Source organism: Eublepharis macularius, chromosome 4 (assembly GCF_028583425.1).
Source record: "Eublepharis macularius isolate TG4126 chromosome 4, MPM_Emac_v1.0, whole genome shotgun sequence".
Lineage (NCBI taxonomy): Eukaryota > Metazoa > Chordata > Lepidosauria > Squamata > Eublepharidae > Eublepharis > Eublepharis macularius.
In genome coordinates this window covers 158,415,883-158,443,424 of record NC_072793.1, presented here as the reverse complement: position 1 = coordinate 158,443,424, position 27,542 = coordinate 158,415,883, and the positions used below count along the sequence as shown (strand labels likewise).

At 43.0% G+C, this 27,542-nt stretch overlaps 1 protein-coding gene across 1 annotated transcript in view; it reads right to left on the bottom strand.

Annotated features, from left to right (window-relative positions):
* The window catches only part of LOC129327719 (killer cell lectin-like receptor subfamily B member 1B allele C), a 30,535-nt gene extending 18,691 nt beyond the window's left edge, over positions 1–11,844 (bottom strand). Inside the window, exons 1-4 of the mRNA XM_054976473.1 lie at positions 11,760–11,844; positions 10,918–11,016; positions 6,788–6,946; positions 779–936 (exon numbers count right to left, since the gene is read on the bottom strand). Of these exons, the coding sequence (XP_054832448.1) occupies positions 779–936; positions 6,788–6,946; positions 10,918–11,016; positions 11,760–11,844 (501 nt within the window). The remainder of the gene's footprint in view (positions 1–778; positions 937–6,787; positions 6,947–10,917; positions 11,017–11,759) is intronic.
* Positions 11,845–27,542: the final 15,698 nt, after the last annotated feature.

Sequence of the window (27,542 nt, the reverse complement as noted above, 5' to 3'; positions counted from 1 at the left end):
TGCTTCCTTCAAGTTTTGAGGGGAAATGTAGGCAGCTTGGCGGAATGTTGGACAAGTGACAGTTGAAAAGTCCATTGGACAGCAGTCGGAGAGCCAAGCTGCAAGACCAGGACGCCTACATTTCCCATCAAAACTTGAGGGAAGCTGACAAGTGTCCAATCTGTGCCTTTTGTCACTTGTAGTTCCGCACTCACTTAGTAGTTTGGCACTTAGTAGAGCCCTATATGGCTCTTTGATATGCATAAGAATATCACTAAAGCAATATACCACTGTATACCACTGGCTCTTTGATAGGCCACCTCTGGCTCTTCTGAGCACCATTACCTAATACAGCATCCACCTAGTGTTGCCAGGTCCCCCTTCTCAGTTGGGAGGAGGTGTGGGGATAGTGAAAACTTGTTGCCACACAGCATCACTTCCTGCACGACCTAGAAGTGACAGTGTCATGCTGTAAGTGGTGTCATCAGCAAGGGACAATGGTGCACACATAACTACTACGCCAGCCTGCCTCTTCCCGCCGATTACTAGGTGATTGGCAGGCAGAGGCCTAAAGTGCTGGGAGATTGTCTGCCATAAGTGGGCACTGGGCGTGCCTACACCCACCCTTTGTTTCAGAAAAGTGGGCAAAGGAGCAGAAAAGCTGCAAGTCTCGCTGAAGTGCAGGCCGCATGCTAGAGATGGAAGAAGATGTGGCTTTTGGTTGATGGTAATTGTGAAGGTGGCTCTCTGTGACCCATGGAGGGAATAGTACCACTTTTCTAAAACCATTTCTTTTTACCTTCTCTGCTTCCAGTTCAGATCCGTCTAGTAGCTGAGACCGCTTTGCTTCACAGTCTTTATTGCTTTTCTCCCAGGACTGAGTTGTGCTAGAAATCCAGTAGCACTTATCCTTGTTCAGCTTCCACATCAAGGGACACAGTCTGCAACGTCCATTCTCTAAGAGAGAAAATGACTTATTTTATTTGCATTTATATCCCTCAGTGTCTAGAAAATTCAAAATCCTTTCCCAGAGTCGTATTAGAGATATATGAAATCCCTTAAATATCAAGTCTGATGAAGATCTGTTGAGGGCACTGTGAAGGAAAGTGCCCCCCCATAAATAATTAAATGTGAATGCCTCCTTTCCCCCCTTTTATTCACTGTAACTTGCATCTAGAAATGTTCCTTATCTATGGGATTGTAATTCTCATGTGCACTAGCGCAAAATGGTGCAAAATGTCACATACACGCCCAGACCCAGAGGAAGTAGCAGTGAATGTGGTGGAAGCAGGTGGGGACAGCATCCTCGTGCCCCATTTGTGCACCTCTTGCTCCTGTCAACACTCTGTGACTCTCCCCTTTCCCCTTCATTGCATTGGCACACACATGCCAACACAAAGACAATTACAGTGAGACCCCACATTTCAGCAGCTGCTCTTTTCCCTTCCCAGCTGAGGATGTAAAGCTGCATCCTGGCTTAGCTAGAAAATGATAAAAATGCCTGTTGAAAGGAGGGGATGAGAAATGTGAATCATAGCTCTGCTATTTTGAATGTGGAGCTTAATTCTACCCCTCCCCCCCATTTTGGCTCTGGACAGAGCTTCCGTGTGGATGCTCCATCCGCAGCAGCCACCCCACATTTCTCTGTTTAAATTGAATCAAAGCAGGTTTATGTTTGATCCAATTTAAAAAGACAAGTTAGGGAGCTGCTCAAGTCATGCTTGGATTTTGTGGTAGGTGACAGGAAGAGCCCAACCTGTGCCAAACAAGCTGTAGTCTGCCTGAAGCCCTTTAGGACACAACACATGGCGATAGGCTTGCTAGTCCCCTGGTCAGGAATGGCAATCTCCTGCCCCTCAGATCCTCCAAGAAGCAGTGGGGGAAGGAATTGGAGGACTGGGGATGTGCCACAAGATTGGAGAAGAGCGAATGTTATCCCAATCTTTAAGAAAGGGAGGAAGGATGACCTGGGAAACTACAGGCCGGTCAGTCTGACTTCTGTTGCTGGGAAGATATTAGAACAGATTTTAAAGGGATCAGTCTGTAAGCATCTGAAGGACCACTTAGTGATCCGGGGAAGTCAGCATGGTTTTGTTCCTAACAGATCTTGCCAGACCAACCTGGTTTCCTTCTTTGATCGAGTGACCAGCTTTACTGGATCGGGGGAACTCTGTTGACTGGATTTCAGTAAAGCTTTTGATAAGGTCCCCCATGACATTCTGATGGGCAAACTGGAAGACTGTGGAGTAGACTATAGGACAGTTCGGTGGATAGGGAACTGGTTGGAGGACCGCACTCAAAGAGTGGTGGTCAACGGCATTTCATCAGATTGGAGGGAGGTGTCCAGTGGGGTGCCGCAGGGCTCGGTTTTGGGCCCAGTACTTTTCAATATTTTTATCAATGATCTGGATGAAGGAGTGGAAGGGCTGCTCATTAAATTTGCTGATGATACCAAATTGGGAGTGGTAGCAAACACCCAAGAAGATAGAATTAAAATTCAACAAGACATGAATACTCTGGAGAAGTGGGCAGCTGTGAATAGGATGCAATTCAACAAAGACAAGTGCACAGTATTACATCTGGGCCACAAAAATGGGAAGCACAAATACTGGATGGGGGATACACTTCTGGGCAGTAGTATGTGTGAAAGAGATCTTGGGGTAAGAATGGACTGTAAACTTAATATGAGCAGTCAGTGTGATGCGGTGGCAAAAAAGGCTAATTCAATCCTGGGTTGTATCAAAGGGGCCATAGCGTCGAAATTGCAGGAGGTCATAGCCCCTCTCTATACTGCCTTGGTCAGGCCACACCTGGAGTATTGTGTGCAGTTCTGGAGGCCTCACTTCAAAAAGGATGTGGACAAAATCGAGAAGGTGCAGAGGAGAGCGACAAGAATGATCAGGGGTCTGGAGACTGAGCCCTACGAGGAAAGGCTGAGGGCCTTGGGAATGTTTAGTTTGGAGAAGAGGAGGTTGAGGGGGGACATGATTGCTCTCTTTAAATATTTGAAAGGCTGTCATTTGGAGGAGGGCAAAGAGCTGTTCCAATTGGCAGCAGAGGGTAGGACGCGAAGCAATGGGCTAAAACTACAAGTGGAACTACAAGTGACAAAAGGCACAGATTGGACACTTGTCAGCTTCCCTCAAGTTTTGATGGGAAATGTAGGCAGCTTGGCGGAATGTTGGACAAGTGACAGTTGAAAAGTCCATTGGACAGCAGTCGGAGAGCCAAGCTGCAAGACTAGGATGCCTACATTTCCCATCAAAACTTGAGGGAAGCTGACAAGTGTCCAATCTGTGCCTTTTGTCACTTGTAGTTCCGCTCTACATGCACAAAGGTACCGGCTGGATATTAGGAAAAACTTTTTCACGGTCAGAGTAGTTCAAAAGTGGAATCAGCTGCCTAGGGAGGTGTTGAGCTCCCCTTCATTGGCAGTTTTCAAGAAGAGGCTGGATGAATACTTGTCAGAGATGCTTTAGGCTGATCCTGCACTGGGCAGGGGGTTGGACTAGATGGTCTGTATGGCCCCTTCCAACTCTATGATTCTATGATTCTATGAATTAGAAAAGCCTCAGTGGCATCATGTGAGCTGTTACATCATTTCTGGTGAAAACCTGGAGGTGAAGGAAGGTAGCTCTAGGAATTGCTGGAATTCTGTTCTAAAACCATAGAGATTTTAGCAATTCCTACAGCTACCCTCTATCACTGTTGGGTTTCATGATAGTGCATGCACTATCACAGCGTCCATGTCTCTGCTGCCAAACCTCCTAGTTGCCAGGAAGGACGGTGATGATAACAACAACAGTGTGCTTATATACTGCCCTTCTGGATAGATTAGTGCCACACTCAGAGTGGTGAACAATTCAGTGTTATTATTATGCCTACAATACAGCAGGGGAGCTGGGGCTGAGGAGTGGCTTACCCAAGGCCACCTGCAGAGCTCGTGGCAATAACAGAAGTTGAACTAACAAGAGTGGTGATTTGGAGCCCAGCCATTTAACTACTACGCTATATCAGCATGCAGTGTTACATAGGTCCCTATGAGATAAGCCTAATAAGGCCTCTGATAGCCAGAAACTATACCCCCCCCCCTTTGATTTTCACACAGAGATAATTTATCTAGCAGGAGAGCTAGAAATTCCCAGAAATCTGGTCACATATTTAGGGGAGAAGAAGAGATTTATTCACAATAGCACTTCTCCTGATTCCACTCATCCCGTAAGTGTAGGTATGTGTATCCTACTACATAATTCCCTAAACGGGTTTCCAACGACGCACAGGTATCCAGAGTGCAGGCGGCGTGAGTGCATCCCCAGCAGGGATTACAGAGAGTCACTCCCGGCTGCGCTCTATTTCCAGCCCGGCCCTGCGACAATGAGGCCGGAGCAGCCACTTCCGGAACAGGCGCACGAGGCTTCCTTGTGCTACCCCCTCCCACTCTGGTCAGCGGCTGCACCCAGAGCCAAAGCTGGGCACCCCCTCAGAGGCTCCCGGCAGAGGCAGTGCAGCTCTCTCCCACGCAGAGGCCAGCTCAGGGGCTCGAAGGCACGCGGAGAAGCGGCCCGAGGTAGCCCCTGACCTCGGAGGAGGTGGGCACGAGAGAAGCTGCCAGTGCCGTGTCCCAGCGGCCGGCCAGTCAGGCAGGCGCCTGACTTGGGCTGCTGCCTCCAGGCCACTCAAAGCAAGCAGACGCCGCATGGCCCTTTCTCTCTCTCTGAGCGGAACTACAAGTGACAAAAGGCACAGGTTGGACACTTGTCAGCTTCCCTCACGTTTTGATGGGAAATGTAGGCAGCTTGGCGGAATGTTGGACAAGTGACAGTTGAAAAGTCCATTGGACTGCAGTCAGAGAGCCAAGCTGCAAGACTAGGATGCCTACATTTCCCATCAAAACTTGAGGGAAGCTGACAAGTGTCCAACCTGTGCCTTTTGTCACTCGCAGTTCCGTTCTCTATCTCTCTCTCTGTATTTTGCGTGCGCGCGCACCCTCGCCAGTCCCACTGTTGTCCTGGCAGCGACTCCCCCAGCAGAGTCTGGCAGAGCGCAGAGAGAGCCTGGCCTGCCAAAGGACAGCGCGGCCCGGTGGGCAGGCAGGCAGGCTGGGGGCTCCTCCTGCGCTAGGGGCAGCCAGCCAAGTGAGCTGTGGTGAGGGAGAGCCCAGCTGGGGTCCCGTGAGGCTGTGCTCCCCCCCCCACTTGGCTGGGCTTCCAGAGGCAGCAAGCTTCTGGGTTGCCAGTTCCAGGTGGGGACATTTTGGGGGATGGGGGTGGTGGTGCCTGGAGGGGGTGGTCATGGAGTCCAATCTCCAAAGCAGCCTTCTACTCCAGGGGAAGGGATCTCTGTCAGCTGGAGACCAGTTGTAACTCCAGGAGATCGCCAGCCGTCACCTTTAGGTTGGAAAGTAGGGTTGTCAGCTTCAGGGGCTGAAATGGGTGGCTGCTGAGCGCACAAGCTCACATGGGTGCCTGGCACCGCCCCCCAGTACTTTCCCTGTGGTTGCCCAATCCAGCCCCATCAGGCGCTGGGGAAGGGGCAATACATGCCCAGCTGCCATGCCCTCCCCCTGCCCTGATCGGGGTGCTGGTGAGGTGGCAATACCCAGCCCAGCCATCCTGCCTCCCCCCTCCATTGAGCACTGGGGAGGGGGCACTGCCACGCCTGGCCACCCTGCCCTCCCCAACCAGATCGAGGCACAGCAAAGGCAGCAATGCCTGCTCTGCCCTTTCTAGAGCCTGTTGTATTTCCCCCACACAACGGGCTTTGCTACTAGTTTTATATATAGCTAAATGTAGGATTTGGTGGGAAGGCTACATGGTATAGACTGATCTTGTCAGATTTTGGAAGCTAAGCAAGTCAGGACTTGGATGAAAGACTACCAAGGAAGTCTTTCAAACAAGAATAAAAGAACATGAAAGACACTGCAGACTTGGACAACCTGAAAAATCAGCAGTGGCTGAACATAGCCTAACTCAAACAGGACACAGCATCTTATTCCAGGACACTAAAATACTGGACAACACGTCCAACTACTTTGTCAGATTGCACAGGGAAGCCATTGAAATTCACAAGCATAAGCAAAACTTCAACAGGAAAGAAGAGACTTTAAGAATGAATAGAGCATGGTTTCCAGTTCTGAAAAACACCAGGCTAACAAAAGACTCTACAACCCACAATAGCCCTGCAGAGAAGATTAGCATATCAAGCACTAATCCATATGCAAAAGAACCTCCTCAGAATACAGTGAAGCATTAGCACTCCATTAGCATTCCACACCCTGGGAAACCCTTACAGGATGACACAACCCAACCCACCTTTCTGAGTACATATAAATCACCTGCAAACATCTCCTCCACACTGTGACACTTTCGGTGCTACACCTCTGAAGATGCCAGCCACAGCTGCTGGCAAAACGTCAGGAACTCCAATGCCAAGACCACGGCAATACAGCCCGGAAAATCCACAACAACCAAGTTTCAGTAAGTTTGTCTTAAATACCAGGTTTTTTCCTTCCCTTTCTGTAATACACACTTGTCAGCTTTCTCAGCAGGGGAGATGTTACTTCCACTTTTTTCTGCACTGTTTCTGCTAGTACAAACAATAGACAAGGTCTTTAAAGACTTCTAATAAACTATAAAAATTGCTTTGTGACCAGCCAATTCTAGATATGAACACTAGATGTCACAAGAGGCTGAGGAACAGAAGTTTTGGTCTGTTATTGGGAAATTATATCAGAAGTAGAATAAGGACACCAGGAAGTAGAACAAGGGCAGCAATTTAGGATGCAGGAAACTGAAAAAGATAAGTTCACCTGTTGATGTTGAATTGACACACAAATCCTCTTTTAGTCTAGATTTGAAATCCGCTAATATTCTGTCTCCTTCACCTCCAATGTGACCATATTGATAGCTGCTGATGCGCTCTGAGGGAGATATGGATTCCCAGACTGGTTCTTTGTTCTTATTCCTACCTATAAGTTGGGGAAATAGTTTTTAGGAAAATAGTTTTTATTTATAATAATACCATTCTACAAGAAAAACTATAAAATACAGAATTACACAGTTTTACAAAATCTTCCAAATTTTCAAAAACTTCAAGGTACTTTTAAGAACTTGAAATACTTTATATTACATTAGATTACATTAGATTACATTAGATTTCTTTCAACAAATTTCAATAACAATTACTAGTACAATAAGTATAACTACAACATACTTATACCTATACTAAAGCTATTAATACATATACAATTACTATTACTATTACTATTTCACTATTACACTTACACTTAGTATTATTTATTATTATTTAGTATTATTATTTAGTAGTATTATTTATGCCATCAACATTCAGGCATAAATAAACTATATACCTATAAGTTGGGAGGAAAAAACAGATTTAGGCTATATAGAAATGACTCATAACTTTTATGTTGCAAATAGAATTTCACACACACACACACACACACACACACACACACACACAAATCATAGTCCCTATAAGGGGCAGAACTGGAGAGACTTCTACAGGGACTCTCCTGGGGTTTCATACAGTGCCTAGAAGCCCTTGCTGCATCTGTCCCTGTTCACTGATGAAGAGTTGCAAGGAATAGGGTCTTTTCTGTGTTGGCACCAGTTATGGAGCTTTTTCCTGCCACTGTCCACTTAGTGCCTTTGTAGGATGCACTCAAATCTGCCCCAAAGAGTAGTAAGCAGAAGTTCTCAGAACACCTGAGTGACAGATATGAAACACTAGATATAGCATAGCCATAGGATAGAAGGAACATAACTGTAGAAGAATTTAGCTTTAATACACCTGTGTATTGGCCTAACTCTCTGTAACAGACACAAGAAAGAGGCCCTTTGTCTTCATCTCTCTAGCCTTACATTTCGGCCTGGGTTGGCTGTAAAGCCGAAAGCGCATTCTAGAGATACAAAACAACTTGCCCATCCTGCCTGGTCTCTGCCAAGTCACAAGAGATACGTTCAAACCTTGATAACAGAGTACTAGCTCTAGCTAAACTCTCTTCATTGTGTGCTTGGGAAAGATGAATAGCCAAGGATATGCTACATACTGGGGTACTTGTTTATGCTGATGGTAACAGATCGAAGACTAACAATGGATTCTTGTAGTGAGCTCCTCTTCACTGGCAGTTTTCAAGAAGAGGCTGGATGAATATTTATCAGGGATGCTTTAGGCTCATCCTGCATTGGGCAGAGGGTTGGACTAGAAGGTCTGTACGGTCCCTTCCAACTCTCTGATTCTGTGTGAAATGAAACTGAAATATTAAGGCTGTCTAGAAGACACCAAAGACTTTTGCTATTCTGCCGTAATAAATTCTTTGATGGAGACAAAATGAGGTCCCCCCCTCCCCAGTGTAAACTGCAAAACCAAGAGTGGAAAGACCACAACCAGAGGACTAGAGGGAACCATGACTCAATTTACAAAACCCAACTTCAGGATTTATACATACTATCAATCAAGAATATAAAGTGTTTAAGTGCATCAATAAGTATCATAAAGTACATACAATCCAAGAACATTCCATAAGTTCAGTACAGAAGAAAAACAGTCAATAAATACAATAAATATGTGCAGAATAGTCAGATAAATATCATACCAAGAATAATCGCCGCAACTGTAGCTCAGCGCAAAAGCGGGCAATGTAAAGGTAAAGCATAAACTTTGGCCACAGAGGCCTTCACATATAGTTTGTTGGCAAACAACCCACTGAAAAAAAATTAAAGTCTACTGTTAACCTTCAGCTCTGGGACTGGGAGCCCCACCTAAATTCTGTAAAATTAAAAGTGAAATGACAGATAAAGGTTACTTGCAAATTTTGGAGTACTATGGAAGACCACCAAGGAAGGCCAAAGTTGCTACACAGAGGCAGGCAGTGGCAAACCCCCTCTGAACACCTTGAAAAACCCTATGGGACTGCCATAAATTGGCTGTGACTTGATAGCACCGCACATGGCTTCCACACGCGGAAGTTTGCAAATGGTGCCAAGTCAGAGATGGTTAAATTTAAAATTAATCCTGAAATTACTCTTCTGGTCTTAGGTCTGGAGTTTGGTTCCTCGTCACATAAACTATTAAAATCAATTCTTAGGTTGCTATCAAACGCAACAGCAGCATTCGTCAGAAGAAAAACAGGAGCTGCACCCCTCAAAGTGAAAAAAAACCCCAGCCTGTTTAACTGATAGACTCTGAGTCAAAGTGCAAAACAAAACAAAAAAAGCCTCTCTCTTGTAGCAATTAAAGATGGTTTCTTTACTTCAAATGCTGAGCCACAAAAATTAATATATGTTATATGATCTGTAGCTATGTTTTTTTCATTCACATGATTTTCTAATAATAATCCAAATGTGACTTTAATCCCCATTTTATTGTACTGTTGGTCTGTATGTATTGTAGTGATCTATTGCATTATTTAGAACTGTGTAATCCACTTTGATTCTTAGCGAGAATGGCGGACTATAAGAATGTGTGCATGTGTGTGTTATGTGCCACCAAATTGCCTCCGACCTATAGCGACCCTATAGAATGAAAGATCTCCAAAATGTGCTATCACTAACAGACTATAAATGAAGTAAGTAAATAAAAGGGAATAGTGTTCATGACCTACTTATGCAGAGTGAACAAATTTTTGTTTCTAACTTGCTACAATATGTTATGCTAAGTTTAAAATATCAACATGAGCTTAAATTGTGTCTAGAGGATCTAATTTAGGTGATAAGAAGAGATTCTAGAGGCAAATTGCTGTCAGGGCCAATGGAATATTTCCATCAATATTGCAAATTTTAATCTCTGATTAAGCAGCCAAAAAGGTCAGGCCAAACCACAGGTATACACAGTTGTGTGTAACCACCTGGAACTGGTTTCTAAAAGGAAAGCGGTCATGGTGTTTGTGTGTTATGTGCCGTCAAGTTGCCTCTGACCTATGGCAATCCTATGAATGACAGACCTCCAAAATGTCCTATCATTAACAGACTTGCTCAGATCCTGCAAACTGGAGGATGTGGCTTCCTTTATTGAGTCAAGCCATCTCATTTTGGGTCTTCCTCTTTTCCTACTGCCTTCCACTTTTCCTAGCATTATTGACTTTTCCAGAGAAGTCTTCTCATGATGTGACCAAAGTACAATAGCCTCAGTTTTGTCATTTTAGCTTCTAGAGAAAATACAGGCTAGATTTGATCTAGTACCCACTTATTTGTCTTTTGGCTTTCCATGGTATCCACAAAGCTCTCCTCCAGCACCACATTTCAAATGAATCAATTTTCAGCGTTCGCATCCATACATAGTAATGGGGAATACCATAGTTTGGATTATCTTGATCTGGGTTCCTTTTTATGTGTAGGACAGTTAGAGAACAGGCTACTTTACACCTTCCCCCTTGAGATGTTTTCCCACTAAAAAGACTTCAAGTGTTTTCCTTCCACAGGGAAAAAGATTCACATTCCTTTAGCATTTCCCTCCTGGAGAGAAAAAAAATCCGGAAGCTGTCTTTGAATAGAAAAACACTCAAGGCAAAGGGTAAAGCAGCCACTCCTCCCTCCAGCAATCCTATAATAAATAAATAAATAAATAAATAAATAAATAAATAAATAAATAAAGAAAGAAAGAAAGAAAGAAAGAAAGAAAGAAAGAAAGAAAGAAAGAAAGAAAGAAAGAAAGAAAGAAAGAAAAAGAAAGAAAAGGAAAAAGAAAAAAAAGAAAAAAAAAACGAACGAACGAACGAACTTCCTAAATGGCCTGATCAGGACTGAATATGTTCCAGACAGAACAGAATGTAGAGAACAATTGAGAATCAGCAAAAGGGAAAGAAAGGGAAGAGAAAGCCCCTGATGGTTTACAGATCCCGTCAGGAAAGGTTGGGAGACTTCCAAATTGTTCCTCCCTCCTGCAATCCCCATTCCCCAAGCTTGTTAATTTACTCACCCCAAACTCCCATCGCTATCACTGCTGCCACCAGTATGATGTTTCCAGCCAATCCAGACCACATCACAATCCGTTGCCAGCGTGGGCAAGGTCGGGGATCTGCAAGAATCCAATGGAAAAGCTGAGTCTGCTATTCAAAGCTACAGAGCAATTACCTAAGAGCCATTTGAGCCCTTCTGTGCCAGCGATCGTCAACAGGTATCCTGCCACATCCACTTGAAGCATTGAACATTGTGCTTGTATGATATAATGGACTAGGAGACCAAAGTTCAAATCCTGTTTATCAGGATCAGATGGTTCTGGAGAGAGGTTTGGACCAGGCTGCTAGCCTATCATCTGACAGGGTCTCTTTATGTCATTTCAGAAATAAAATGGGCATTAGCCTTGATGAAGGAATGAAACCTCCATGTTTGAGTGCAGTGTATCCCTCAATATTCGTTGCAGAAACAGTGGGAGGCTTTGGACACTGTATTGCTGCTGGTGGCCCTCCTGGGCATTTGGTTGGCTATATGGGAGGGAGGATGCTGGATTAGATAGATAGATGCTTTGCCATGGAAGCTTATTGGGTGACCTTGGGCCCACCATTACCTTTCAGCCTGTCCTACCTCACAGGATTGTTGTGAAGGTAGAATGAAGAACTGTGTATGCTGCTCTGAGCTTCTGCGATGACAGGCAAGATTAAAATGTACTAAGTAAATACATGTGGACTTGTACCTATCGCTTCCTCGGTATGTCTAAAGCATGGCTGGAATTGACGAAACTCGCAGGAAAAATGACTTTCTCCTTCATTCACTGGCCCCCCATAGATTTTTGAAAAAATCTCTAAAATGAACGTGACTTACCTGAATCTTGAGCTGAAACCAAGTTTCTTGAGGATGATGCCTGCACGGGTAAGCTGACATCTGCATAGACTATTTCTTCCTCCATGGCAAATGCTACTATGGATAGAGGGACTCCATGCAAGTGAGAATCTCTCTCTCTCTACCCGAAGTCAACTCACGGAAGTGCTGCTGATCACAAAGTCCTGGTAATGTATCACCTCAAATTCATGTGTTGAGCTAAAGGCCATCCCTCCTGCCCTGAGCACAGCTGTGGTTGCCTTTATCTCTCCACAAAGGAAGAGAAAACAACAAAAAACAGCCTTTGTGGGTGTGCAGTGTACTGCAGCTTGTCAGGACAGAGAGCTGCATCTGAAGCCGAAAGAGAAGCAAAAGGCATGGCCAAATATCTATTATTTTTTTATCCCACCTTTCTTCCACAGAACTTGGGATGGTGTACATGGCTATCTCCTATCCTATTTTATTATGACAATCACACCTCGTAAATTTGTATGGGGGTGACCTGCCCAAGGTGACCTTCATGGCAGAATAGGATTTTACATCAGGGTCTCCCCAGTCTTGAGTGGCTGTCCTTCATATTCTTCTGGATCATGACCAGTAAGGTTGACAGACTTAGGTAATATTTGGAAGGGGGCAGGGGATGTTCAGAAGGTTTTCAAAGAGTACATCATTTTCGAGGTTCACAACCAAAATTATGATTCCAATCCAGTTAAACTTTAAAAAACCAACAATTTTCAGGGTATAAGCTTTTCAGACATCAAAGGAAGCTTTGACTCTTGAAAGTTTATACTATGAAAATTTTGTTGGTCTTTAAGGTTCCGCTAGATTCAAATGTTGCTGTTCTACAGCAGACTAACATAGCTACCCACTTGAAACCAACATTAAATATCCTTCTCAACACAACATCTCACAACCCAGCTTCTATTAAGTGGCTTCTGAAGCTGAGGGTTAAAAAAAAACACAACCTTTGTAATCTCTTTATTGATCACATTATGTTATAAATTTTCTGAACCAACCTACACAAAGCAGTAGCCCTGCATTCCATTTGCCGAGCCACTTCCAAAGCTCAGCAAAGTTTTAAAAAGTTTCCATTTTCAACACAGCAAAGATAGTTGATGTGGTGGATAGGAGGGGGGTGTAAAGGTCAAGTATTCATGTAGAATTTAATATGATTTTTTTTAGCAGGACTTCAATATTCTTGTTGATTAGTTTGTATGCCTGACATTCTTTGTGAGAAGTTTGGTCATAATTATTCCTTTTTTGTGTTTGCTTATTTTTGTTTTACATGGAAAACTTCTAATCAAATTATTAGTTAGAGAAGAAAAAAAGAATGATGCATGTGTGGGAGAAGCTGCCATAGGGTTACTTGCCGCCTCACGTGAACTAAGGATCTCTTCATTCTGCAGAATTTTTTTTAAAAAAAAAAACATCATTCTCCCACATCAAGTTTCCTAGAATTACTGGCTGGCTCTTTCAAAGCTCCTTTTTGGAAACATCATGAGTCTATGTTTTCAGAGGCCTAGAGTGCAGGCCATCCTGTCAGATGGCACATAGGGAAATAGGTGATTCTTTAGAAGGTTGATTTAGAAAGCTGGCATGATTTCGGAATAGGGAAGTCAGGAGAAGGAAGAGGCCCACTCCGTTCTTTTGATGATAACTGGAAAAGCAGAAGTGGACATACAACTCACCAGGTTTTTTGCTACGGTATCTTCCATACTACGTGCCGTAAGGAAACTGCTAGAGTGGCTATGAGAAAGAAACCCATTAAATTATTCAAGGCTCCAGTGACCCTACTTACAGAGGAGGTTGCCTGCTGTATCTCTGTACGGTCTGCTGTTCTGAACATACCGCTTTCCAAAGACTCCGCTTGGCAGAGATTATTATGCCCTGTTTTTCTGCATCAGCAGAGACAGAGAGCATTTATAATGCAATCCTAAGCAGAGTTACATGCTTCTCCATTGAAGAAGGATGTTTGAAATAGTTTTCTGCTCTTAAATGAAGGCTTTGCATCTCACGGCCAAAAATGGGGGAAAGTATTTATTTATTTGTGTATGTATTCATGCATTTATTCATTTAAACATTTTTCACCTATCCTTACTAGTAATTCAATCAATCAAATCCTCATCATTACAACACTTAACAGACTTTGAAACAAAACTGCTTTGGGAGATTTTCTGAAGCTCAGAAAGAAATGTGTTCTGCTCACTTTCTTGGGTGTAACGCTGGCAAAACGGCTGAAACGGCCCATCAGCAGGTGGCAACAAGACCAAACAGTTCTGTGCGAGGGCATCAAATCATGAAGGAAACACCAGCATCTTCAATTGAGCCCCAAAACAAATAGGCCTGCCAGAAGCCTCCAACCCTACCTACACTTACCCACCTCAGGTTGGCGCATGGAAGTATGGCTGCTGGATCCCGTTCCATGGTGGGGGATCCTCTGCCTCCTAGTCTCCCATCTTCCGCCACTAATCACATGGCTGGCAGGGGGGAGAAACATGAGCAGAGACAGGCTGGCGCACACTGCACACAAGTTCTGCAGGCCCAATGATGTCACTTCCAGTTTAAACCAGAAGCTATGATGTCTCAGGTGGTCCAAATCCAGAATCAGCCCAAAAACATAGTGAAAATACTATGTTATGGGCCTGCTGAGACAATGTACCTTCTCGTTTAAACTGGAAGTGATGTCATGGGACCCACTGAGCCTGAGTGCAGTGTGCTCCAGCCTGCCTCCGCTTACTTGGAGGGGAAGATGAGCATCCTCCCTTCGCTTTTCAGGTAAGGGGGACTGGCAACCATACACAGAATTAATATAAATCCAGACTAAAGACACAGTTTCCCCTGAAGGAAATGACAGCTTCTCAGGGCAGACTCTATGGTATATCACAGAATCTAGGAGAAACAGAAATCCTAGAGTGATATCACATCCCCATTAAGCTCCCACCCTTGCCAAACTCTGCCTTCCCTAGATACTACTCCCAAATCTTCAGGAATTTCTCAAACAAGAGTTGTTAACCATACCCTACTCCACCCCATTGTTGCAATTCTTCACAGTCAGTAAAGACAGGAGCTTCGTGAGCTGTACTTTCCAATATGCCAACTATAGTCTTCAGGCTGTCACCTGCTGGCTGTTCCCCAACTTAGGGTGGTGCACTTGGAATCAACCAGAGTCTGGCATTTTCTCTCATGGCTCCCGCACTGTGGAATGGGCTTCCTGAAGAGGGGAAAGGAGGTGAGCCCCTCCATTGGAAATCTTCAGACAGCGCTGCAAGTTTTGTTTATTTATCAGGGCTTTTGATGAGGTGTAAAGAACAGCAGGCATCTTTGGGGCAGGAGCAAAGTATGTGGGTTTTTAAAATGTTAAAATTTGGTTTCAATTTGCAATTTATTATTTGTAAGCCTCTTTATGTCCAGAGGAAAAACGGTATAAATATTTAAATAAAGAAAATACATTCTGCATGATGGATCACTTTGCAAGCCTGTATCATGAGGAATAAACAAAGCCTTGGGGAAGAAAACAATAATGTAATACTTTTATTTTTTACGTGTGTGCCTGTTAAGTGGCAGGTGATTTATGGGCCACCCGTCAATGGGTCGGGGCAAGCAAAGAGCAGAGATGGTTTGCTATTGCTCTTCTCTGACTTTTATATTAGGACCAATTAAAGGTAGAATTGAAAGCTTGCTCGTTAGGTAACAATGTTTTAGGCAGCCCTAAAGTGTCTATCGGTTTTGAATTTTTGCCCTATGGCTGTCTATCATTTCATCCCTAACAAGTCAGTGATCAACTGAAGCTTTTTGTGGCAGAGGTAAATAACATTAAGTAACACCCCACTTACCCTCTGTCAAAAAGGCAGGTCAGGTTTTCCTCCTGCTCAGGGGCCACACTCTTTCCCGGTAAGGCAGTCTCCTCCCAGTATATTCAGTTCCATGGGGGTTATAGGATACTTGAGAGCGTGGGGTGCCAGCTGCAGGTTGGGAAATTCCTGGAGTTTTGGGGGGAGAGTGCAGCCTGAAGAGAATGGGGCTTGGAGAGAGGAGGGACCCCAGTGGGTATAATGACATAAAGTTCACTCTCCAACGCAGCCATTTTCTCCATGGGAACTGATCTCTGTTACCTGGAGTTCAGTTATAATTCTGAGAGATCTCCAACCACCACCTGGCAGTTGACTTCGGGATGTTTTGTGAGATCAAAGCTCCAGGATTCTTCCGCTTGGCAGTGGAGTTATTGCAAGGAAGAATGGAGCATACTGCCTTATGAAAACATAAACACACAGGTGTTTATTTTCATAAAGTACTATGAGAGCAGCAGCAACTGGTTACTGTCTGTGATACTGAAATAAATTTTTCTTGCCATGTCTGGGTCAGACTGCTAGTTTTTGTGTCTAAAGGACACGTAAGCTTCATGCTTGGAGTCCTGTTGCCATAAACTGGGGAGAAGGGCCGTTTCCGGATGGCTTACCTTCTGCGGCTCCATGCCGCAACGTCGCGGCTCATCCTGGGGCAAATGCGAAATATCGCGCAAGTTTTGTGTGACGTTGCGCAAAACTTGTGCGAGAAAACGCGATATTTCGCGTTTTCCCCAGCACAAGCCGTGACGTTGCAGCATGGAGTAGCTTCAGGTAAGCCATGTGGAAACGGCCAAGGTTGACATGAAGAGTGAAGAAAATTAATATGCTGCAGTGACTTCAGAGAGCTGTGGGCCCATAGGCTCCTCTGAGAGTATGGAGGAAAAAGAACTATATGAGACTGAAAACATTGTGTTGTGTGTGCATTTTAGCAATTCAGATTGTCTGCTGGGTTTTGGCTGCCCCAGCTGTGAAGTGAAACGATTCTTCAGAGTAAAAAAGAAACAATGTGCTTACTGCAGGATCAGTTCCCTTATTTGCTAGGAGCTATACTGAGGCTGGACTTTGGAAATAATCCAGCAAAGTTAAGTAGATTTAAGGAGCATTGCCAAATACTTAATTTAATTTATTCGAATTATATTCCGCCCTCCCCACACAAGCAGGCTCAGGGCAGATTACAATTTACTTGGAGAGAAACATCTTCTGCATAGAGGTAATGGGATTTTTTTTTAACCAAAGGGAGTTATTTACCTCTGTAGAGCCTCTATTAAAGGGGTAGGGCAGTTTTTCTCCAGGCCTGTTCTCCGAGGGCAACCCACTGAGTTTCACCACCTCTTTCCCCAGAAAAAAAGCCCTGATCCTCTCTATACACAAAGCTGAGGTGCCAGACAGTAAAAAGAGTCCTTGAAGTCATCCAGTGTGGCAGGGCAAGAGTTTAGTCAAAGAGGTTGCAAACTCACTAGTTCGTGGAATAGTGTCACCAGCAGATACACGAGGCATCATCGTGGAAACATTTTGAAATAACCACACTTCTTGCAACAGACACAGGAATCAGGATCTGGGACTGTTGTGGCCTTTGTATCAGACAACATGACTTTGCAATTTCGAAACAGCATAATGTGCCAAGTTGTGTGAGTTCCAAGTTGTACAAGGTTTCTTGGGCTTACATGGGTCCTCTGGCCCCTCCTCCTCTTTCACTAGATTTCAGATTTGCTGCCCTGGAAATTTCAGTTCCTTTTGCTGGGAACTATGCAAACCCCAAGTCCTCCCTAATATAGAATAGCACAGGAAGCATCTGCCAAAGCAAAGGGTCCTTCCCCAACCCTTAATACGCTTGGGACAAATGGAAGTAATTCATCAATAAGATTTCCTTGTTGATATTTACAAGAGAATTCGCCCTTAAATACTATCGTTTGGATCCACTGGAGATTTCTGTCTGGAGCATGATTTCTCCACCTCCACCTTCTGTCTGCAGCCCAAAATAACCACCAAGATGCTACTGGAGAAAAAAAGGACCCCTTAGGAATAGTATGGGAGAGGAGTCCGAGGTCTGCAGTGGGAGGGAGCAGTCAGCAAAAATCCCCTTTCCATGCACAAAAATTCCCTGTAGAATCCAACCCTAGCTATGGAATTAGTATGTGTGAATTCTGCCTTTCTTCCAAGGAGTTTAGGGCTGCATACATGATTGTCCCTTTCTCATTTTATAGCCACAACAATCCTGTGACACAGGTTAGGCTGTGAGAGAGTGACTAGCTCAAGGTCTGCCAGCGAGTTTTATGGCAGAGTAGGGATTTGAACCCGGGTCTCGCAGATATTAGCAGGATGCTCTAACCTCTATAATAACAGCAAGAATAAGAGAAGGTTTAGAGGATATTCTTTAAGAATACACAGGGCTTTTTTTCTGGGAAAAGAGGTGGTGGAACTCCATGGGTTGCCCTCAGAGAAAATGGTCACATGGCTGGTGGCCCCGCCCCCTGGTCTCCAGACAGAGGGGAGTTTAGATTGCCCTCCGCGCCGCATGGTGTGGAGGGAAATCTCAACTTCCCTCTGTCTGGAGATCAGGGGGCGGGGCCACCAGCCATGTGACCATTTTCAAGAGGTTCCGGAACTCCATTCCACCATGTTCCTTCTGAAAAAAGCCCTGAGAATACACATTATGCATATTGTGAAATATGGGGTTGATTATTTATTGTAAGCACTTGGCACTTTAAAATTTCTGCACAGATTTTGAAGTTATATTTAAACAAATTAATATTCAGTATACCTTTTTTATGGTATTCTTGAAGATCTGTATATGATCTATACCTCCAGTTGTGGGGAACTTCCTCATTTATTCAGCCCCACCTGGAGTTTGGCAACCTTCATTCCAGGAAGGGCAGAAAACCAATTTTTACTGGTCCAAAAGAGTGGCTAAGGTGTTTTAGGGGAGATGCAGATGTTGGAATTTGCAGCTGCCAGTGCTGTAGAACGACAACACAAAACCTTTTCAACTGCGTTTTTGTGAGAGTCTATAGATTATTACATACATTATAAGTAAACAGCCCTTGTTTTCCCAGGAGAAAGAAGGAGATATATGAGGAGGAAGACTTATTGTGCTGGAGAAAGATTCTAGATCAGTTGAGCAGTAGGACAGAACCCATTATATATCTTATTAAATTAGGCATTAATTTATGTTTAATCAGGTTCTCCAAGTTTCCTTGAAGTTTCTATTTTTATTTGGGGTCTTTTATTTTCTTTTTAGTGAGAACAAAAACAACTGACAGATTTAGAACAACATTGACAACTGAACAATAAATCACAGTGCCTTTGGCAATGAATATATTTATCCAAACTTTTGTCAATTCCAAAACATAAGAAACATTACATTTTGTCTATTGATTTTCTCATCCACTTCCAATCGATGATGTAAATCATGTCCCAAAATCTTGCGTGCCATCATTTCTACACTATCATTCCAGACAACCTGCTCAAGGTGGCTCAGGTCACAAAGTAAAAGCAGTACAATAAAGTTATAAAAACAGCATCAACATCATGAATATTAAAACAAGTCAGTAAAGCTATCCAATAAAAGCAGCACAAAACTACAGTCCAAAATGATATCCGTAAAATAGTCCTCAAGCCAGAAGAAGACAATAAAAACAGCTTTAAAAGGTGGACACACTCATTTTAAAAGCCTAGATACAAAGAACTGTCTTGGCCTGGTGCCTAAAGGACAGTAAAATAGACATGGGCCAGCTTGAAAAAAGCTGGTTGTTGTGGGTTTTCCGGGCTGTATTGCCGTGGTCTTGACATTGTAGTTCCTGACGTTTCGCCAGCAGCTGTGGCTGGCATCTTCAGAGGTGTAGCACCAAAAGACAGAGATCTCTCAGTGTCACAGCTGCTGGCGAAACGTCACAGTCAGGAAACGTCCTGACTGTGACACTGAGAGATCCCTGTCTTTTGGTGCTACACCTCTGAAGATGCCAGCCACAGCTGCTGGCGAAACGTCAGGAACTACAATGTCAAGACCACGGCAATACAGCCCGGAAAACCCACAACAACCAACGTTCTCCGGCCGTGAAAGCCTTCGACAATACATTGAAAAAAGCTGCTGTAGCACAGTGGTTAAGCGGTTCGGCTGCAAATCAGCACTCTACTGGTTCAAATCCCACTACTGCCATGAGCTCAGTAGGTGGCCTTGGGTAAGCCACTCCTCTCAGCCCCAGCTCCCCAGCTGAATTGTGGGGATAATAATTGTTGGAATATATGTGTGTTGCAAGGTCTGAGATTCAGTCATTATGGGGTTAATGTGTTTACCTACCATGCTATTGTTTAGATTGACCTGGAAAGGGAAACTGGCACAAAGCCAATAATCTGCAAGCCCGGGAAACTTGAGAGTGTTTGTAAACTGTTATTGGTCAACAGGTCAGGTGACTGTCCTTTCAGGGTCAAGAAGAAGGAGGAAGAAGAAGATTCTCCACTTCCATTATCCCAGCTCTTTGTTGTAAACAGTAGTGAGAAAATGTAGCTCCAGGTGTTTGTTGTTTTGTAGGCAACCTGTGACCCTTTTCCCTTTAGACGTAAATGTTTTTTAAAAAGCTAAACTCGTGTGCTGACTCTCTATTGATTCAAGATCCATTGCACCTATGATTTAAAGCTATTTTTAACCTTTTTTTCCCAACAATAATAACACTAACTTGTTCACCACTCTGGGTGAGCAGGGCCGGCACCACCATTGAGGTGGTGAGGCATACACCGTAGGCACTGGAGTGCCAGAGGGGGCATGGGAGGGGGTGCTGAGGGTGGAGACGTGCACCACAGAGCTGGCGTGCCTGGCCCACAGCTGCTGCAGCTGGCCAGCCCCGCACTGCCACCGCCGCCTCACGTCCCTGGCCGGGCACAGCAGCCACAGGCCAGGCACTGCAGGCGACCGGGGTGGCATGTGGAGTGTGGGTAGCCTCCGTGCGCCACCCCAGCCACCCTCCAGCCAATGGGCCCAGCTTTGCTGCATCATGACGTCATCACGTGGTGACGTCATCACGCAGTCCAGATGCGCGTGCACCTAGGGGTGGCCGCGGGCGCCAGAAACGCTGGCGCCGGCGGTGTGGGTGAGACACTAATCTGTCTAGAAGAGCAATATATAAGTGCAGTTATTATTATTATTATTGAACTCATCTGAAAGATCAAAATCCACATCACCAGACACATCACCTTATCTCTTTCATCACTGAATTGCTAAGGAGCTCATTGGTCAAAGGAATGAGTGCTGTATGTGTTACATGCCGTCAAGTTGCCTCTGACCTATGGCAGAATTCTAGAAAGAGCTTTAACTTTGATTCTACTGAATATATAACTGGCTGTGACCATTCAGATTCTGCATACAGTTCTCTCACTGCCCAGTCTTAACTTCTATCACTCTCAGCTCCACAAAGCTACATGCCTCTTTCACATTATTGGATCTGACTGTCACTTGGTACCTCCCAGCATCTTTTGCTTCTACATTCCAGATGATCAGCGAAGCATCCATCATGGCTGACGTCCTCCACAGGTGGGCTGGCATTACTTCTAAAAAGAGATGACATTCCTGCTTCCACCACAGCTGTGATCTGCTGTTTGGGCTACATGTCCTCCTGTCATATTTCAGAATGAAGTCATCTGGCGTTCCTTGGGTGTGGTGCCAGAGGATCTCGATGAACTCCCAGTCAGGTTTTGGGACTTGAATGCTGATGGGAATGATGGCTGTTTGGTTTACCACAGCATTTAGGGGGCTCTTCGGAATCTCTATGCAGATTTCAGAGGGAACAGCTTGTTAGAGAAGGAAGCAGGACAATAAAGCAGAAATTAAATTGTGCTTGGATTCAGAATATGGAAAATTCTCAATGTTTAAATTTGAAATAATTATAATTATTGTTTTAAATATTTATATTCTGCCTTATCTTCTTAGACTCAAGGTGATCCTATGAATGAAAGACCTCCAAAACATCCTATCATTAACAGACTTGTTCAGATCTTGCACTGGAGGACCATGGCTTCTTTTATTGAGTCAAGCCATCTTGTTTATATTCTGTCTTATCTTTTTAGACTCAAGGTGACTAATAAAGCAACAGCAGGTTGCAAACATAAAAAAAGATATAGCAGCCTGTCAAGGTTAAACAACATACAGGATTAAAAACCACTACCAAATCTGCCCAAACCAGTTTACCCTCTACTAAACGCCCTTTGCAATTTCAAATTTTTAAAAATTGGACTTTGAAAGAAAATTTTTAATAACCATTGAGACTAGCTAAAATGTGAAGGGAAAATAGTAAATGTCAACATATATTAAACAGTATTATTGTACAATCTGAGTGGCAAGACGTTTCAGGAGTCCTGCGCTAGCTGGGTTTGATTTCCTTTGGATGGAGAACACCAGAGATTTATAGGCTCTCCCCTTCCATGGCAGACCTCTGATTCCCCCTTCATGCTGCTTCTGGATGTCTCCTGTCATCCAGGAACATTTTGGAAGGCTGCTGTGCATGGGACAGGTGAGAAAATCATGCTCTGCTTATGGAAATCCATCAACTGATATTTTCAGCAGGATCCAAGCCAAAGCATTTCTCTAGCAGCTTGTGAGAATTTCATCTGGTACAACTTGTGAGAATGTCCATATAATCTAGGTTTGATCCACTCCCACTCAAAAGTTCTGTTTGCTTATATCTGCGAAGGGGAATTTTGCTCATTTACAGGGAAGAGGGTGTCATCCATATGCTGAAATTCCCAGGCTCTCTGCCCGAGACAATTAAAATTTTAAAACAGCATTCAAAATGTTTATAGAATCCATTTAAAAACATATAAACATACAAACACAGTACAAATGGGGGGGCAATAAGAGTTAGTGGGGGCACTTCAACCAACAAAACAAAGCAGAAGACAGCAGCAGAGGGAGACACACGAATCTCCCTGGGGAGGGAATTCTGAAGTTTTGGTGCCACAACTCAGAAGGCCCTTTCTTAGGTTGCCACCCATCTAGCTTCAGATGTCAGAGACACTCAAAGAAAGGCCTCCAAAGATGATTGGAGCAGAGTAGTAGGTTCATATGGGAGAAGATGGTCCTTACAGTACATGGACTCCAAACCATATAGGCCTTTTAAATGTCAACGTGAAATATCAACAGGATCCTAACTTTTCACACAGTACCTCAATACATCTCTACTGTTTCTAGGCAGATATTTTATTAACTCAGTTGATTTGTATGTTTTTATTTGTGGTCCAAGAAAAAGCATGATAAAGAGTCCAAGGTTTGATTGTAGGTGCAACTAGTCAGCATTCTGTGTTCTGCAACGACTACCCAGATGCTTCTGGGACTGTCTCAAGGAAGGCATGAAAGCAACAACCCTCACCTATAATATGTCCCATGTATCAGAAATTCTGAGGTTTCCTGCCTCTAAACATGGAAGTCCCATTGAATCTGAACAATCTTTTTTAAATTAAAAGATCTAGGCCATCACTACATCTTTTGACAGTGAATTCTGCTGTGGAAGGTGCGCAAAACTGTGTTCATCCACTTGATACTCACACAGACAGAGCTGAACTTACGTGCACACGAGGCCCCATTCGAGATGCATGAATTGTACTTTGGGAGGGTGGAAAGACTACCCAGGAGGCTGCGGTTTTCTGAGAGATGTAAGTGTGCAGGGAGAAGCACAGGATGTACGACAATAGGCATCATTCGAGAAGAACCCGGCAGCATTTGAGGGTAACCCTGGAAAACTGTGAAGACATTATGGGTTAGAAAATAGACAAACAAGGGTGACGGGAATACCAATAGTTACGGGATCGGGCGAATGTGAAAAATTCCTTTCCTAGAAAAAGAATGTTGATGGTAGAGTAATGGGAAATGCAATTTTAGAAAGCAGTCTTATAATGTGTTATAGAATATGTTAAAGGGAAAGTCTCTAAAATTTCCCCCAGGAAAGACTATTGAAATTCATTGGAAATTTGTACTATATGTTTTTGAATTCAAGCAGGAGATTTTTAAAATATTAAAATAGTTCTTTACTCCACTTTTTGGCTTTTCCTTTGTCTTCTTGTCTGATGTTTGGTGTATTCTTATATCCCTTCTGTTGAATACTGACTATTGTGTTATAGGAACAGCATGCACAATTTGAGATATTTCTATATTAACAAAAATTATCTGCAAGATCCAAGAAAAAAATTAGGGCTGGGGTAATCAAATGGCAAAAATTTATTTCAGCACCATCTTTGGGTCTATATCATCCCTGAATCCTAGAGATTATTAAATACCTATTCAACCAATGAATAAATTAGGAGCCCAATAGCACTGTAAAAAATAACATTTATTACAGCATGAGCTTTTGTGAACCAGAGCTGGCTTCCTCAGATGAATTTTAGAGGGAGATCATTTTACGAATATTTATAAGGAAATTTGTGGGGGCAGTGAATTTCATGGTCTAGAGAAAGTCTTAAATATTTCAGGGTTGCCAACTTCAGGTTGGGAAATTCCTGGAGATTAGGGGGGTGGAGCTTGGGGAGGGTGGGGTTTGGAGAGGGTATAACGCTATAGAATTCACTCTCCAAGGCAGCCAGGGAAACAGATTTGTGTAATCTAAAGATCAGCTGTAATGTTGAGAAATTTCGAGGCTTCACCCAGAGGTTGGCAACTTGACTTTCATGTACAGATCTCTTGTGAGGGAATGGAACAAATTAGGTTGTTATACACAATTCATTATGAGAGAGGTCAGCGGTTCCAGTCGCTCTCTCATGGGGTGCAGATAAAGAGAATTGTAATTAGGTAGGATAACCAACAACTGCCTGAAGCATAACAAAAGTAACTGACACTGGTAAAGTGTTATGATAGGATTCAACATGTAAGAACAATCAGTTTCTAATACATGGGTGTTGTTCAGTTTTTAGAACCTATAGTAAGGAAATCTAAGTCTTTGTTTAAGCCAGGATGAGAGGTTGTGTTTAATTTCTTGATGAGTTCTAATTTAGCACTTTTGTGTTGTGTTGAAGTTTTTTGTAGAACAGTGATTTCAGATCTGCAACAATATATCCAGGAATTTGACAAGAAATTGCTGTTGCAATTTCTTGTCAAATTTGTGTTCACTGATGTTCTCATGTAGGGACTGATAGAACAGCAATTGATTGTTTGTTGTGTGAAAAATGCTGCTATACATGTAAAGGCCCTTAAAATTAGAAGGGAAAAAAAGCAGGAAAAAATTACCTTTAAGACTGAACAAGATCAAAATAACGATCAAAGCAACCACTCCTATCAATGAGATGCCAAGACCAATTTTCCAAAGGCGAAGATTTGAAGAAAAACCTGCGGGATTGAAATTCATGGTCAAATTCTCCACCACTGGGTACATAATGGTTATGGGTTCTAGTACAAAGGCCACTGAGGCAAAGACAAACCTAATAACATCAGTGTTCTGTACAAAATATATGGCCCAACCAGTCAAGTGAAATCCTTAAAGAGAAACAGACTTCCCTGTGTACAGTTGACACCAGCTATGGTTGCTAACTTCTGGCTGGAACCTGGACATCTCTGGATCTTCAGAGTAGACTACAGAGATCAATTCCTCAGGAGAAAATTGCTGTTTTGGAGGGTGGGCTGTATGGCACTATACCCTATTGAGGTGCCTCCACTCTCCAGATCGATACCCTATTGTATTGTTTATTAAATGTCCCAGCTGTCAATGATATTCTTATACTGTGTAATCCACTTTGAGTCTCAGTGAGGAAGGCAAACTATAAATAATATAAATAAACATCCCACCCTCCTCAGGGTCCACTTCCCAGTGTCCAAGAATTTCACAAACTAGAGTTGACAACCCCAACACCAGTGTTAAAGTCTGTTTCGTAAACTTGTGCTCATGTTTGAAGTAACTAAAGATGTCTGGACGTTTTAATGAGCAGCAATGTGAACTCTTATGGGGTACCTCTTTGGGAATGGGGATATCCTACTGAGTGATCCCCAATGGTTGTATGTATACAGGGGTCATGTTGTATAAAAAGAGCTGGAGGAACACATTGTCAAGGAGTTCCAGACCCCTGGGGCCCAGCCCAGTTCAGGGGAAGGGACACAGGCTGCCTGGAAGGTCCTGTTGCAAATAGCAAACCAAGTAAGCTGCCACCAGCTCCCCAGTCTATCCCTAGGCTAAGGAGTTAGGGAGCAAAGCTCCAGAGCCTATTAGGGAATTTAGCCAAAGCAAAGTCTACCTTGCAAGGATAAACTTACAGGCAGAGTTCACAGCAAAAGAATAGTTGTTTGGTAGGTGGATCTCAAGCACACATAGGGTGAGTTCAACAAAGGTTTTATAGCAGTGAGGCTTCAGAGTCTTTTTTTTTTTTTTGAAAATTTTTTTATTGGGTTAGAATCCGTTATTTTTACATTACATTCAATTTTCCCCAAATTTTTCATTTCTAACCCCCTCCCTTTCCCCCCCTTTTGTTGACTTCCAACAGCTTTCCCACCCTTTGTCCCTTTTCCCTTACTTCTATTAAATTCCTCTATCTAAAACAGATATACATTCTCCATTATATTAAGCAGTACATCCTTAACTACTTTTCTTGTTATATACCCAAACTGTAAATCTTTGTTTCCATCTTGGATAAACAATTTATCCCATTTTCCAGTTTTAAATATTTCTATATATCATAAACCTATATATCATAAACCATAAAAATCTTACATTTTAATCAAACAATTTGACTTATTCTCTATATATTACTCATTCTATCTTTTTATGGTAATTCTATATAGCTCATCACATAGTCAATCAATTTGACTCTTCTGTACATTCAGTTTGGTGCATTATATAAATCTTATCAAAGAAAGAAAATATTGTTGGTTACTCAATCCTTATATTTAAACCTTATCATTAATTATTTTCTATCAATAGTCTATCTATTAACCTATATATATCTATATATATATCAATCTGTTAATCTAACTGCTTATAAATTCACATTTATCTCTTCCTCCCCCGGTAAAGTCACCCCCCTCTATTATACTTTTCTTATACTTCAGTAGTTCTCAAACTGCCACAGTTTTCCTCCCACCTCCCATTTCTTCTCCAGATATTGTTTCAGCTTCTCCCAATCTGTGTTAAACTGCCCTGAGTCCAGATTTCTCAGTTTTCTTGTCATCTTGTCCATCTCTGCCATATACAGCAATTTGTAGATCCAATCTTCGATAGTTGGCACTTCTCGTACTTTCCATTTTTGCGCATACAAAAGTCTAGCTGCTGCTGTCATATAAAATATTAACGTCCTATGATGGGCTGGAATTCCCTCCATTCCCAAGTTTAGTAGCAGGAGTTCTGGGTTCTTATTTATTTGAAATTGTAAAATTTCACTCATTTCTCTTATTATTTCCCCCCAGTACTGCCTGGCTACCTCACATGACCACCACATATGATAGAGGGAGCCCTCATGCTTCTTACATTTCCAGCATTTATTAGAAGTGTTCAAATTCCCTAGCGCAATCTTCTTTGGTGTCATGTACCAACGATAGATCATTTTGTAAATGTTCTCTTTAATATTAGTACATGTCGTTGTCTTCATTGTAGTTTTCCACAAGTATTCCCATGCCTCCATTGTTATTTCTTTATTAAAATTTATAGCCCATTTCACCATCTGTGTTTTAACTGTCTCGTCCTCGGTATACCATTTCAACAATACTTGGTATACCTTGGATATTCTTTTCTTGTCTTCTTTAAGAAGGGTCTGCTCTAGTTCCGAGTTCTCTGTTCGTATACCCCCCTTTACAGAGTCCGAGTTATATAAGTCTCTGATCTGTCTATACTGGAACCAGTCGTAATTAGGTGATAGTTCCTCTTGCGTCTTTATTCTAAGTTTAGATGCTTCAGTTTTAGTTATTTCTTTATACGTTAAACATTGTTGTTCATTATCAACAGCTCTCGGATCTATCACCTCATATGGAACCACCCACAAGGGA